The sequence below is a fragment of the Polyodon spathula genome, chromosome 11, assembly GCF_017654505.1.
Source record: "Polyodon spathula isolate WHYD16114869_AA chromosome 11, ASM1765450v1, whole genome shotgun sequence".
NCBI lineage: Eukaryota > Metazoa > Chordata > Actinopteri > Acipenseriformes > Polyodontidae > Polyodon > Polyodon spathula.
In genome coordinates, this window is record NC_054544.1 from 38789718 (window position 1) to 38805056 (window position 15339).

The 15339-nt window shown below is 36.6% G+C and overlaps 1 protein-coding gene across 1 annotated transcript in view; it reads left to right on the forward strand.

Moving 5' to 3' along the window:
* Positions 1-15339, forward strand: part of LOC121323480 (vertebrate ancient opsin-like) — a 29119-nt gene that overhangs the window by 6383 nt on the left and 7397 nt on the right. Inside the window, 1 exon segment of the mRNA XM_041264564.1 lies at positions 14286-14519. Within this exon segment, the coding sequence (XP_041120498.1) occupies positions 14286-14519 (234 nt within the window).

Here is a 15339-nt window from a genome sequence, read left to right on the forward strand (position 1 = left end):
CCAAAATAGTTTAAAATAAAATTATAATAGTTTAACATTACTAATTACAACTAGCCAATAACCTGAAAATAATTCAAAACAAGGATCCCTGGTTGTACTTCTAATGCTCAGTGCAAATGTTGCCGTTACTCCATCCATTCACAGAAAGTCAACAGTAGATGTTTTACACTGAACTGCAGTCCAGAGTTAAAAAAAAAAAAAAATAATCCTTTCCAACTCCAAGTATCTTGCCTTTTCTTATTAGTCGCTGCGTTGTTGTGCTTAACATTTAGTGTGTCTTTATATTCATCATAATGTTAAATTAGCTTTCTAATTTCAATGTTACCCAAGTTTGGATTACTGCTTATAGCACTTGCTATATACATGTTTAATGGCTGACGTAACATATATTGAAAGGCTTCGTTTAGCCACTTTCTTTTGAGACGTGGGCTGTCTTTGGTTTCCACACACAGTTAGAAACATACTGAAAATTAAAACCATCATGAAAAAATATTTAAATATATTGGGCCAGATAAAATTGCATTGGGGCCAGTAAAAACAATAGCTCAGTGGCCCGAGGGGCCAGTAGTTAAAAATCTAAACCTGGTGCCCTTTTTTGCAATTTTGCTTTCTAATGTCATGTATAAACTGCACAATGTTGTAGAAATGTGCACAAATACGCAGAGCTGGCAAAAGTATATGTTTTTGTAGAACCTGAAAAATATATTCAGTTGTAATCTAAATGAAATACGGTAACCCACAGTAACTGTGAACACTTGTATATATTCCATAAATCAAATCTGCGTTTGTAGGTAAGACTATAAGTCAAGAAAGCAAAAAATTGGCCGATGAAGGCTAAGGACCTGATTCAGTTGACTGGGAAAAGGAATTAGATGCTACTGTGAACAGTCACACTCGCAAGCTCCATTGGCATAACTCGTACAAACTTATAAAAAGGTCAGGTAAAGGGTACTCCAGTGATTGCTTTTCAAAGTGAGTATTAGTTCTGAATCAGGCAGCTCAAAAAACAGCATGTTTGGAAATCTGACTGCTTGTACTGAGATGAAATTATATACCCAAGTATCCACAATGAGAAAACACACATGATTAATATTGTGTTTTCATTGTTTCTTCAGTTTGACGTGTTGCTATTTCATGCTATATTACATATTTAAAAAGTAAGCTTCAAATGCCAGCTTTTTTAATCTGTCACCTTACTTATTTAAAATGTTTGCAATCATTTTAAGTAGTTCGTATTGCAATGAATCAAACACTGCATTTGTGTTTGTTTGGTAAGTCTCTCTGAAGGTATTCACCTGAGTTCAAGAGCTGTTCTTCAGTTCAAATGGCCTGCTATAGATATACACAACATAGGTCAGAACAAGTATCTTTATAGAAGTTTCCTTGTGTTTTGCTGGTAACACACTGCTGTGCACTAGATGGCGCTGGTGCTTTATAATATAAAGACACTTTACATTAGATACATTATGTCTAAGGCAGACAACTAGAACTGAAGAGCAGCTTTTGTCCTGTGTCCTCAATGAGTCACCACACAACACAGAGTATAGCAATAAGTACGCCATTTATGATTAATTGTAATTGTTTTAACCTTCAGTTCACACGGTACATCTTGGTGCTTTGCAAACTTCCAGCTGTACCCTACAGTAATTCTGACTCAATTGTTTTCTTTAGAGGTTTAAATGCCTTTGGTTTTTGCAACTGTGTTTATTTTAAAATACATTACTGTTACTGTACATATAATAGAAACTGATTTGTTTTCATTCCTTTTTAGTTTATTGTTTTTTTTTCTTTTCCCTTTCAAACATTTTCAGTAAGAAAAGCGCCGCCAGGTTTAACTGTTGTGTCCACTGGGGTGTGCGGCGTGCGATAGCAGGATGAGCTGCGTAGAAAATAGTGCATATCTGTGGAGCCTTGATGTTTGTTCTGAACATTACATTTCTGAGTAGCTGGGAAACAAAAAATGAAAAAAATAACTGTGCCTATTGTGGTTTTTTGTTAAATGTTTTTGGTGCAACGACTGAGGGAGGATAGCATTTATTTATCTTCCTGAGGTTGTCTGTGAACCGCAGGTCGACAGGTTGCTTGGTGGGTTGCCACGGAAAAAGTTTGGTTAACCCCCCCCCCCAATTGTAATGTGTAGATTTGTCCCGGATAGTCAGGATGTAGGTTGCTCCAGCGTAGTGCAAGTAATGTTCAGGGTGAATATTCACATGGGGAAAAATGTATATTTTCACAGCCCCTTGGCTCTGGGCTGTTCATCGCCATATATTTTAAAATACAAAAAGAACCACAAAAAGTTAAAAATCCACTTGCTATTTTCTCACAGTCAAATTATTGTGAACATATGATCTAGAAAGAGCAATACAGCCAGGGTACATTGTCTACATTGCAGTAGGCACATACTTACTCTAGACCCCTAGAGCAATGTGAACAATTAGCAACCATTGAGACCCATTAATACCTGGGTTAGTGACTACACAACACTATAAATAAAATACATGTAACAGCTCTAGCTCAAACTGCACTAAAGAACAAAATGTTTATTTTGTTATTATTGAGCATGTAAAGCTTGAACTTTAACTGCTCACCAGGTCCAAATTTACATTGCAGTGGGGAATAATGTTTAAATACAGAAAAACACATTTATAAATACTGTATTTATAAATTATTTAACTTCACAGCAGTACCCATAGCCTGACACAAAATTATATTTTATTCATGAAAGTTCAGTAAAGGGTAAACTTTCACCATATCGCTATGAGACATAAATATTGTTAATGTTTTTATGAATGTGTATATATTGTATTATATACAGTATATACACATACCAAGTTATTCATATGGGACTGTATTGCAGAACTGGGTCAGTTGTAAGAATTGTATTATTAGTGTACAAAGAGCCTTTGAAGTTGTGTTTAATTTAATTAGCCATGGTATTGATTTTTTCCACTTTTAATCATGCAATTGGTTGAAAGATCTTATCTCATTGTCTTGAGCTGTACACCATGTTTTTTAAAAAAAAGTGCAACACAGTAATTCAAATGTATTATCCTGTATACTGCTTTAGTAAATCCTTGAATGAATAGTCTAGAAGCAATACATAGCTTATCTTGTACACTGTAAATTGAACGGTATCTTGCAAAGTGTGGTATCCTAAATAAACCTCAGCACATTAATAGCAATTTGAACATAACGCATTTAGAACAAACATTGCACTTGTTCATTACAATCTCCCGGGACCATGCACAACAATGCAGTTGATCAAACTAGGACAGTTAGGGTCAAGACAGGCGGTTAGTTGAGGAATGCAGTAAAATCAGGCAGACGGACTGCTGCAATATACTGGTGTCTTTTATTTGTAGAAGCATTAACACAATTGCATCTAAATAATGAGGACCATAATGTAAAACACAGGATTTTCATTCAGTCCCTTCACAATCTCCAGCATGTGTTGAACATGCATTATTTAGTTAAAGTGGATATTTGAGATGTCATTCTAATGTTGAACATTTGAAGTTTGGTGACCTATTTTTATTTATTTATTTATTTATTTTTTGACATCTGCAATTCATTGCGTATATCAATGTGTGTGATTTTATTAAATAAATAAGTAGCACTGCATGATTAAGAATTTTCTTTAAAGCTACTTATTCCAAATGCATAACGTGAAGGTTGTACACATTTCTTCCTTGTTTTAGTTGGTTTAGATCATAATTGATTTTTCTGTATAATGAGCTATTAAAAATGGGAGTGAAGTCATGAGGTGTTATGCATCATTTCATTTCAGTAAAAAAAAAACTGATGCACCGTGCACACAATGGCTCATTTCCCAATGCCCATTAAAACTTCATCATTACATTAAACAAGAACCCCCTGTATATACTTCACATTACTATTTACATGTGCTTATCAGTTATAGTTCCCAGCTGCAAGAGAAAAGAGCTTGCCACCCACTGTCTCCAGCAGTTGTACAATAACAATTGGACAATAACGGTCAGTTGGACAATAACAGACAAATAACAGTTGGACAATAACAGTCAGTTGTCTTAAATTGACTTGTACTACAGTTCACTGCAACTCTGGGTGCCTTTTTAAAGATTTGAGTGCAATTATTGGTGTTGGTGTTTTTGAAGATACAATCCAGCTTTTCTTTGTGCAATCTGAAACTATATATCCTCATCCACCCATCTAAATAACCTCCCCTATATTATTAACACTATTATAATACAACACATCCAAACTTCTCCATAGTAAATTTCTGTACCCAAAGAGGAAAGAGTAAATGTTAGAAGTTACTAAACCATTAGTGTCTAGGATGGCCCATTAATATATTATTGTTATTATTGAATTATTTAGCAGACGCATTTATCCAAAGCGACTTACAGAAATTAAACAAAGTATAAAAGTATATAAGTTACAGGCAATAAAAATGCAAAACAAACATGTATATACAATACATTGCACTCAGTTTATAAGAATCGCTGATATAAGAATTTCGGGGCAAACTGACTATATGTAATAAGGTACTTGATCAATTGCAATGACGTGTACAGCCAATAAAGCTGTTTTTGAATTTGAATTGGATCACATCTCGTGTGATTAGGCACGTTCGCAGCATGGATAGTGCAGTGATGCAGGAAACACTGCATTGTTTGTAATTAAACAGTGATTGTGCCACTGCATTGTGCAGGTATGTTTTTGTGTGTTCTCTGTTATTTGAAAATGTGTTAATTGTTGAACGTTCATTCATTGAATACATATTGAGTACAGCGGTGTTACTGTGCAATATGCATGTAGAGGGAGGGTGATTGCTGTGTGGCAGAAGGAGGAGGAGGAGGAGGAGGAGGAGGAGGAGGAGGAGGAGGGGGGGGGGATTGCAGAGCTTTGCAACTCCTCTTAATGAAAAACTGTGAGATTTGCATCATAACAGACAATTAGCAAGACAATACAATGCTGTACTGTAATGTCATTTTAATTCAATTACATGTGTTACATGTGACACCGCACGCCAGTTAAACTAGGCACCCTCACAAGACGATCGCTTCTTAAGCATACTGTAGTAAAATAGGATTCTGCAGCCTTGAGCAAACATAATCGTGATCACATAACAAGCTGCTTATCCACAAGGACTTGTTTTAATGTATTGTCCTGAGTGATTGAGCACCATTGACATCTGTATACTGTATTTAAACTGCTGATGGCACACTTTTGCTAATTGTAATGCGACAGAGTGGCTGAGGACTTGATTTACAGTTTTAAACCAGTGTTGGTTTTATTTTTCTTACACTACAGTGGCAAAATAACCGCTAATAAAACAAACAAAATAAACCGCTCTCAGTTGGAGCAGTAAGTAAACAATACAGTACTTTGTGTGGAACAAACACTAGATTTCTTACTCACATTTTGGTTTCTTTCTTTCTTTCTTTCTTTCTTTCTTTTTCTTTCTTTCTTTCTTTCTTTCTTTTTTTTCTTTCTTCCTTACTCCTGTATACCCCTATCACAAAGCTGTTGGCTAAGCCCTTTTTTTATCAAGGTGCCATTAACTTTAACAAGAAGACAGTTAACCAATTCACCATTATCCTTAATTCGTGAAGGAAAAGGAGCTGTGGATTTTTCGTAGGCGTGCATACATACGGGAACTCGTGACATCTAGTGGGCAACCCATTACACTGCAGGGAAACAAGCTCATCTCATTCTCATACTAACATACTGATTCTGCACCACAGTAATCATATCGGTCCACTTTTAAGAATCAACTGTTTATAAGAATCAAGTCACCAGGGACAGATGTGATTCTTATAAATGGAATGCACTGTGTTTTCAAAATAAATATAAAGGAAAATACAAAAAGATATACAGTATAAATAGGATTTTACAAATAAAGACTGAATATGTAGCTTATGAGAAGAATGATCAGTCCTGAGAACAAACAGTAGCTGATTCCACCACAGGGGAACAAGGGAGGAGAAGGTGTAGAGAAGGCATAACAAGTCAGCCAGTAGAGGATTTTGATTTCAGATTCATAGCAGGTACAGGGGCAATGTAAATTCTATGGATTATTTGCAACTGCTCTTTGAAAGATGAGCTCTGCTCACTCAGACCACGATTCCCACACTGTCCGTTCATTAAACAAAGCTCACATGCTGTAACTGTACCGTGTTTTTTTTTCTCTAATCCCCCAGATTTGCTTCTGTCAATCAGCTCTTAAGTAAAATTCCTCAGAAATGACAAAGTGCTTTAATAATAAAACGAGGAAGATTACTTTTAAACATAATGAAAGACCTAACTGATTTCCAATAAATTATAAAATAACCAAGACTTCAAAAGCATAGTTGTCTTTCTGTTGTGCTGTGTTTGGTTCTTCGTGAGCTTTTTAAAAAATATATGTTTTTCAAATCAGTGCAATAGATTCCTGGTATTTTATCACTTCCTGTCACATAGTTTGATTGGAGTTATACTGTACCACTGAAATAAATTATAGGAACTGATTACTTACCAGGAGGCAGCAACATTTATTGCGTTGTAAAATCAACAATACAATAAAAAAACAAATAACCAACATGTCTTCAGCACAGGAAAATGGAATGACCTGCAAAGGCTAAAGGTCACATAAGCAAATTTTGTTGACGTCCACAAGATGGAGACGTTTGTTGCCCACATGCTGCCATGGAAACACTATGGCCACACAAGAGGCAAGCTTACTGTCAACAAGGTAACAACGTTCTGGCAACAAAATAATGTAAATCAATCATTATTCGTTTTATATGTCACGTGACTTACCTTGTCAAAGTGAAGAGAGCCTGCTGCTGCTGCAATACTGACCATTTTAGATGAAGAAGGGGAGGAAAAGAAAAAAGCAAAACGTAATACTAAAGAATCAACCACAATATCTGTCTCGTTGACTTAGTGATGTACCAGTATTTATTTAGTTGTTTTATTTCCCAGGATTACACACAAGACAGATGCCTCATTTCTGTTGTGAGCTGGGAACATTATTTCAGATGGCCAACACATCACATCAAATGATGCTTTTATATTGAGTATAATGCAATTTAGTTCACAATGCTGTATTCTGAATATAGAAACATAAGTAATTAGTTTTTTTTTTTTTTAAACCATGTGCCACTACTACCAAATAGAACTGGCTAGTATTGAATTTGTTGCCATCATAGTTGCCGACTTGTCTCTGGGTTGTCGACAGCATGTTGGCTAGAGTGGTTACACAAGGCAATACGCCTGCAGCACTCCCTCTTGTTCCATCAACAAAGCTGCTTGTGTGGTATAGAAAATGGAAACACCTGGGTAAATGAGGGACACCAAGCATATTGAAAGTAAGGGCTTCCACACAGGTGTGACTCAGGCGTTAATTAAGCAAATAACAATGTATAAAAATATTGGACAGGCCTGCTTGCCTATAATTATGGCTAGCATGGCTGCAAGAGCTCAATGACTTTGAAAGAGGGGTGATTGTTGTTTCATGAGCAACAGTGTTTAAGGTGAGGTCGGCATGGAACTCCGAGGGAAAGACATCATCAGCAAAGGGCAACAGTGGGCGGAAGCGCATACTCCAGGATCGTGATATCCGTGCATTAATTTGAAGTGCAAGGCAAAACAGGCGAGCAACTGCTGATCAATTGACTGCAAATTTCAACCTGGGGTGCAAACAGCCAGTTTCATCAAAAATGGTCCGTCGAGAACTCCACAGAGCAGGATACCATAGTCGGGCTGCAGTGCACAAACCGCTCATCACACCTGACAATGCACGTTTGCGAGTCCAGTGGTGCAAAGAGCGCAGGCAATGGACTACCGAACAGTGGAGAAATGTGATATGGTCAGATGAATCATCCTTCACCATGTTCTCGACAAATGAACGAGTGCACATGTGGCGCCAACCTAAAGAACTCTACAGCCCTGAGTGCTTGGTTCTAACAGTGAAGGGTTCTGGTGGTTCTGTAATATATATATAATATATATATATATATATATATATATATATATATATATATATATATATATATATATATATATATATAATAACTTGGATGATATTCTTGACATTCCTTTGAATGGGTTGAATAATTTGATTCCCTGCAATGCTGTGAAGATTGCATTGGCAACATTAGTGTTATTCCTGATCAAAAAATAAATATGGAAGATGTTAGTCTCCTGTGCTGCCAGTCCAACTCGCCAAATTCATCAGAAAATAAAAAAATGAATAAAATAGACTGGTCTGGTCTACAGAACCCCACGAGGCATTCCTGTCAGTGAGAGTGCTGTATCTGTCAAATGTCACATTATTAATTATTAGGAGACAGATCCTATTAAACTCTTACTATGTGAAACTAATCTCAGGAAATTAGGCAGCATGAAGCCTAGATCTGATTAATTTAATTAATCTGTGTTAATGTAACTTTCTAAATGACTAAAACCTATATTCTAGGGAGGAAAAAACAAGAAAACACTGAAAAGTAGCTTGTGCAAATTAAAGCTTCATTTTTGATCTATGAGTCAACATTTTTCAATTTAAATTAATTTAACGTATTCCCAAAGAAGATAAAAAAAAGAATCACCAAAATGTAGGATAAACTTAAAAATAAATGTAATAAATGTAAACAAATCAGGAATAGCTATAAACAGTCTTTTGACTCAGTAGACACCTTACAGATCACGCCCTCTTAATTGACAATGCAATTGCTCTGAATCAATAGGAACAATTGATCAGCATATGTGGGACTAAGGGATGCAACCTACCACAGCAGAGAAGAATTTTGAAATAATTTGTTTGAAAATTCAGGATCGTTTATCTGTTATACCGACAGACTAAAACAAATAGGCTTATACTGTAACCACAATGATGTCTGGCACTGCTACTCTACACATTTGAATCAACAGGGCAGCCAGGACCCAATAATGGGTCAGCTGGGACATTGTGGGATGCAAAAGCAGATGAAGAAAGAACTACGACCCTCTGCAGTCATTTTTAGATATTCACATTCAACAAGAGGCACGTTCTAATTACAGATAAAACATTTGTACCCTTTTTGTAAAGGCTAGTAGGGTACATAAAATATTTTGAAAATTTGCCTCTCTGAAAACTGTTTCATTGCCACTTTGACTAAATTAATGTTGACACTGTGCTTAATGCCAAATCCCTCACTTTAAATGCCAGAGTATCAACAGCTGTGGCACTTGCAGTTAGAAGAACTCTAAGCCATGAGACTCAATAGCCTGGGTGCCTTATAGGAGTCAAGAAAATCTCCCTGGTGACTTCTGCCCTCGCTGAGAAGAGATGTTTGCAAATCTCAAGTATTAAATTACATTAAGATAAATCTCTTATTAGGAATCTAAACATTTTTTTTTTCTGAAATAGCTTTATTGGGACATTGTTTAAGCATTTCAAACTCGGTAAAGATTAATTGTGCATTTAACACAGCAGTCTTTCAGCTTGACTTCAGGTTGAATTATTGGCATGATTTAAACAAAGCTGTTTAATAGCACTCTTCATCTGCCACTGTATATGTTGCTGTCCCCTTGGATGCTTGTTAATAATGTAAATATCCTAGATCAAATGTGTTGCAGTGCTCCCTAAAAGCTGTCCACAGTAAGAAATGCCAGTGATTTATAAATCATTTTGTAACACATTTACGATACAGCAGACTGCTGGTAAGAGTCTGTGAATAAGCTTCTGGATCACAAAGCCTGAAAAATACCTTCTTAAATCAAAGTATAGGTGCTAAAAAAGATGCCTATGTATGCATTGGCTTAGTGGAAAGGCTGGCATTGCCAATTAACTGAGAAAGTACCAATACAAAATATTCTGTGAATGAGATTTAAAGGTTGGCTAACAATACATTAAAAATAGGTTTAGAAAGTAGGAACAAAAAAAAGGGGGAATTAGGTTGTAAAAGGGATGGCTGAGCAGTGGGAGAATGGGAGAAAGCACCAATTTCAATTCTAAAACAAACTTAAGATCACTTAGCCCCCTACAATAAATGCCTGAGCTTGTTCTGATTTGGTAATGTCATTGGATGCTTTTTTTTTTTATTTGTGATTAAATGATGGCGTTAGTTTGAGGTAGAGACCTTTGAGAACTTCAGCCCATTTTGGCTGTTCAATATACACTGATGATGCCTACAGCTCTGGCCAAAAGCTTTGCATCACCCTATGGAATTAACCAAGTTTGCTTCATAAAGTGGAATTAAATCTGCTGAATAATGTTACTTTTACATATTTAATTACATACCCTGATAGACACATACTACAGAAGGCTGTTTGTGCTGGATTCATGTATTACAACAAGCAGACAGGCACACCTGTTTCCACGCCAATGCTGTGATCATAATAATTCTAATTTATACTGACAGGCAGGTAGGCTTTCTATTAGCCCCGGAGCACCTGCTCAGTGTGGTGATGAATCCACAAGGACACATAGAGAATAACCGGTCACACGTTACATGAAGTGTCTCCAAGGTCTAATTACTTCCAGAAAATGCATCAATGAATTATTAATGTGACAATGTTTGACAACATAATACGCGTAGAACACAGCTCCTTACAATGTACTTAATGTGTAAATCTTTTTGCATGATATATGTAAGTACACAGTTGTTTCAGAAAAGGGTTAGCGTAAGGGTTAGGGCTAGGCTTAGAGTTTAGAGTTATATCATGCAAAAATATGTACACATTAAATACATTGAAACTATGCATAATAGCATTGTACTTACATGTAAGTAATTACTATGTAAATGCACAGTAATTAGAGACACATAATGTAAAGTGTTACCCAAAAACCGTACCACAGACCTGGCCAGCACTTACCTGTCCCTCATGATCTAAAACATTACGGCAACATTACGCTACATAACACAGCTATTCACCACTGGCCTACAAGGGCCATTCCATCTCTCTGATCCAACCAGGTCTATTATTTAATTGAACCTGATAATATTAAATAATAAAGCACCTGGCCTGGAATGGAACTTGAAGGTCAAGAGTGAATACTACTGCAGTATGCTAAAGCAAAGCCACCAAAAACCTTGACAAGAAATAGCAAACTTGCCAAGTTCCAAGCTCAAGATCCTGGAGCTACCGGACATCAGATCCACTATTGGGAATACATGTGAGTGGAGTGACTGCTACTGCTGACACGGAGGCCTGCTTCATGAGGATTGTGTGCACTGCATTCTGCACACACCTGTCCAAGTTGCAAAAGCTATCTATCTAGCCAAAGAAATTGAGAACTTAGACTGTAATAGCCCTCCTCCACTGTTTTAGAAAGCCTTGGAAAGCCGAGGACCTCTGTGTATACATGTGTGTATGCCTAGAGCAGAAGAAATGCAATAGCAGCTCCTTAGCATGTAACCCAATATGAGCACAGAGAGCGCTTTATACAATCAATCAAATATTTATTTAATATAGTGCCCTTTGCCATAGAGCACTTCACATGGGCAAAACATGAACATTTACAGAGCAGTAAGCATTAGAAGCAGTCCAACATATTCAGGTAATATTAGTAATCACATATCTGATATACTATAAAAAATATGTATTCAGCCTAGTTTTAAAAACTGCCATAGTTGGTGCCTCCGTTGCAGAGACTGGCAATTTTTTCCACAATTTAGGGGCCCTGCAGCCAAATGCTCTACCACCTGTGTTTTTTATTTTTTATTTCTGGAACGGTAAGATTCCCAGCATCCTGAGATCAGAACAGCTGACCTGGAACATATGGTACCAATAAGTCACTCACATAAGATGGAGCTAATCCATTATAGACTTTATAGGTTATAAGCAAGACTAAAGTCAATCCTGTGTCATATTGGGAGCCAGTGTAGGGATGCGAATACTGGCGGAATATGATCAAGCTTTCTTGTTTTCGTTAAGATCCTGGCAGCAGTATTTTGCATGAGCTGCAATCTGGATGAAACATGGTTTGGAATACCAGAAAATAGGGCATTACAGTAGTCTATTCTAGAAGTTACAAAGGTATGCATCAGTCTGTGCTGAGGGAAAGCTCTTAATTAGCAATATTTCTTAGAGGGAAAAAAGACACTTTAGTTACGTACCTAATGTGGGATTCAAATGACAGAGGGTTAAAAAATGACATCCAAACTTCTGATTTTTTAATTTCTGTCTTTGACTCAATGGGGTAGCTGTCCTCTGTACATTAATTTATGACCTCTGTTTAATCAGAATTTAACAGTAAAAAATGTGTTGACATCCATTTCTTAATATCAATTCAGCAGTATGTGGACACAAATACATTCTGAGTAAAGCACATAGACCCAGGCAAAATCAGGAAATTATTTCCAAGTGGAATTTGTATTAAACTATATCAGATTGACCGCTCCCCCAGCTGTTCTTTCGTCATTCTTTTCTGTAATGCATTCCAGGGTGCTGCAATTGCAGCTCCTGCTTCCTGATGTAATTATAAAATGGCAGGACCAGTTGCTGCACTATGATTGGTTAATCGTGTGTTAAAACACATCTCAATAGAGCATAAAGAAATAGGACTCGCCATCACACAAAGGACATAATAATGGAAGCCACCCTTGCTGCTGTTCTTATTCAAAACTCCCACAATTCATTTAACATGTGAACTAGCATGGAGTGTACACAGATAACACTACAAGAATTCATAGAGGAAAAAAAGTTTACCCAATCTACCTTTCTTAAATAATGATAAACATGGACACAAAACAACTTGATTGCTGTATTATACTCACACACAACTTTAAAATGAAATGATGCCTCAAAACATCGATTTGGATCCAACATCACACCTTAAGAAACAACACCTTAAGAAGCTTTTCATTTTCATTTGCAAAACTTCTTTCTTGTACCATATAGTAAAACCGGTTAAATGAACTTCACCCGATTCAAAGTGAAAATAAAGTGTAAATAATCTGCAGAAAAATGAGAAGGAATTTACAAGAAGGACTTGAAAAACAAGCAATATTTAATAACATTGATATTATATATACTATATGTGTGTATATGTGTGTTTTTTTAATTTTAAAAAGGAAAAAAAAACTGCTGTTTCTAAAAGAAAAATGTAATACTTTTACAGCTAACATTTTATGCTGGCACAGCTAAAGCTTCAACAAAAAAGAAGCTGGGATATCAATAAAAATATTTAGCTGGCTGAATTGAGCCAGTGATTGTATAGTCTTTCCAGCTGGGATATCAGTACAAATGTCATACTGCATTATGTGTTTTGGCAATGGCTTCAATAGTTGTGAAGTTTACCCAGTTTGAAATGTAAACTCTTGGTTAACAATGACATGTCTTGCAATGTTTGATGTCAGTTGTACTCACAATTCTCAATGCTTCACTTTGGTTTTGTAGTTTTTTCGGTGTATTTCTGATTATATTCTTCATTAGTCAAGGGTTTGGGGAGATTTCTTTCTCACGAGTGTCTTGCCTTCTGTAGTACATTATTTTCGTATTACTTATTGTCCACTTTTACTGTCAATCCAATTTGATGGTTTTTAGCAGATACTGTCTACATAATTGTTCCTTTATATAAGAGCAGTGTTTTATATAAGAGAGGTGACAGGTAGACAGCAGATAAGTTTTGTTTATTGTATTTTCTTGCTGTAGAATAAGTTTTGTTTATTGTATTTTCTATTTTGCAGGTGTAGAAAACCTCTTGTCACTCAAGGGATAATTGGGAAACTACAATGATTTTAAATTAGGTTCACTGGAAGTTGTATCACAGAGGTTATGGTATTTTAACAATCAGATTCAATTAAACAATGTTTAGTTGGAACAAGACTCAATTTAAGTAATAATGTACTTGTATTTTACAGATGAGTTGATGATAGACTGGTGTGGGACAAGGCCGAAGATCTTTAAAATATGTAACAGTTATAAATAAAAAAATAAAAACAATTATTAAGACTTTTATTAAGAAAGAAATTTAGGGACCAGCATATGGTGACTGATTTATCTATTGGCTGTTTACTGGTTTGTCTCAGTCATATCAGGCGGTCCTCAATCACTTGAATGTTTAGAAAACAGCCAATCAGAGGGCTAGATGAACAGGGATCTGAAGTTACTTGCTCTTCAAAATGAAAGAATATCCAAGTCAATCCATTTGGTTTAGCATGTTTGTTTATGCAGTGGTATGTTCACCTATGCCTGGAAATTTGATTGAATAATGTCATTGAACAGGTAAACAATATTTGTTGTAATGTATGTTTTGATTGAAGTCAACCCCTGGGAAAGGACTCCATAAAGCTTAAAGGCTTCTAAATACATTGTCCTTTTTCTTTTTTCTATTAAAGATGACCGGTGTTAATACAGGCAAGGGACGAACATGAGAGCAGCGGGTCCTCCTCATGGTGGTTACCATGGTGAGTTGCTTCCTGCTGTGCTGGCTGCCCTACGGGATTGTCGCTCTTCTGGCCACATTTGGGAAGCCTGGTCTCATTACACCAGAGGCCAGCATCATCCCATCACTGCTTGCAAAGACCAGCACAGTTGTCAACCCTATCATATACATATTTATGAACAAACAGGTAAGTGTTACTTATTAGTCTGTTGTGGTATGAAATAAGAAAACCAAGTAATGACCCCACTTTTGTTGTTGTGCTACATGAATCAAGTTAGATGACTTTTATATTCTTCCTTGCACATCCTTTTATGAACCAGTGATAACATTATCTCTGCTTTTTCAGAAACTTGGAATATGCCTTACCTTTTTAAATCTTTCTTTTCTCTTCCACCCCCACATCCTATGGTGATCCTCCCCTGGTGAGCCGGTGACTCTCGCGGCCCTACCTTGAACCTCACGTCACAGGCTAGCACCCTGCTAGGCCAAACAGCGTTACGCTCTGTATAATCAACACAGACAATGCTTCTGCCTCATGAATTACGTACTTTACACAGGCATGTGAGTAGAATGCACACAACCGTTACAACTTCCTGTTCATGGTACAACCAAAAAGTATTATATTGATTTAATTTAAAGGAAAATACACCCACCCCTCGTTATAGTGCCCCTCTCTATACTGTGGATTTGGGTAGGTCATGGCCCTGGAGTTGGCTCCCAATTTTTGCTGTCTAACTGTGCATGCTGTACTTGCTGAAGTGGTTTTTATTTTAGCCAATGAGGTGTTCACATGTGGCAGCGATGCATTAGCAAAAGCCACAAGACAGTGCGGCAAAGTGCCCGCCCCTGTGTGTATTTTGTGTGTGTGTTAATGTTGGTGTATAGTCATTGGTACACGGGATATAAACAGGTCTGTGTAACACAAGTGTTTAAAATGTATATGTGTATTTAGGCACGAGGATTGCACAGCACGTGCAAGTAAAACGTAATAATATGTGAGCACGGGA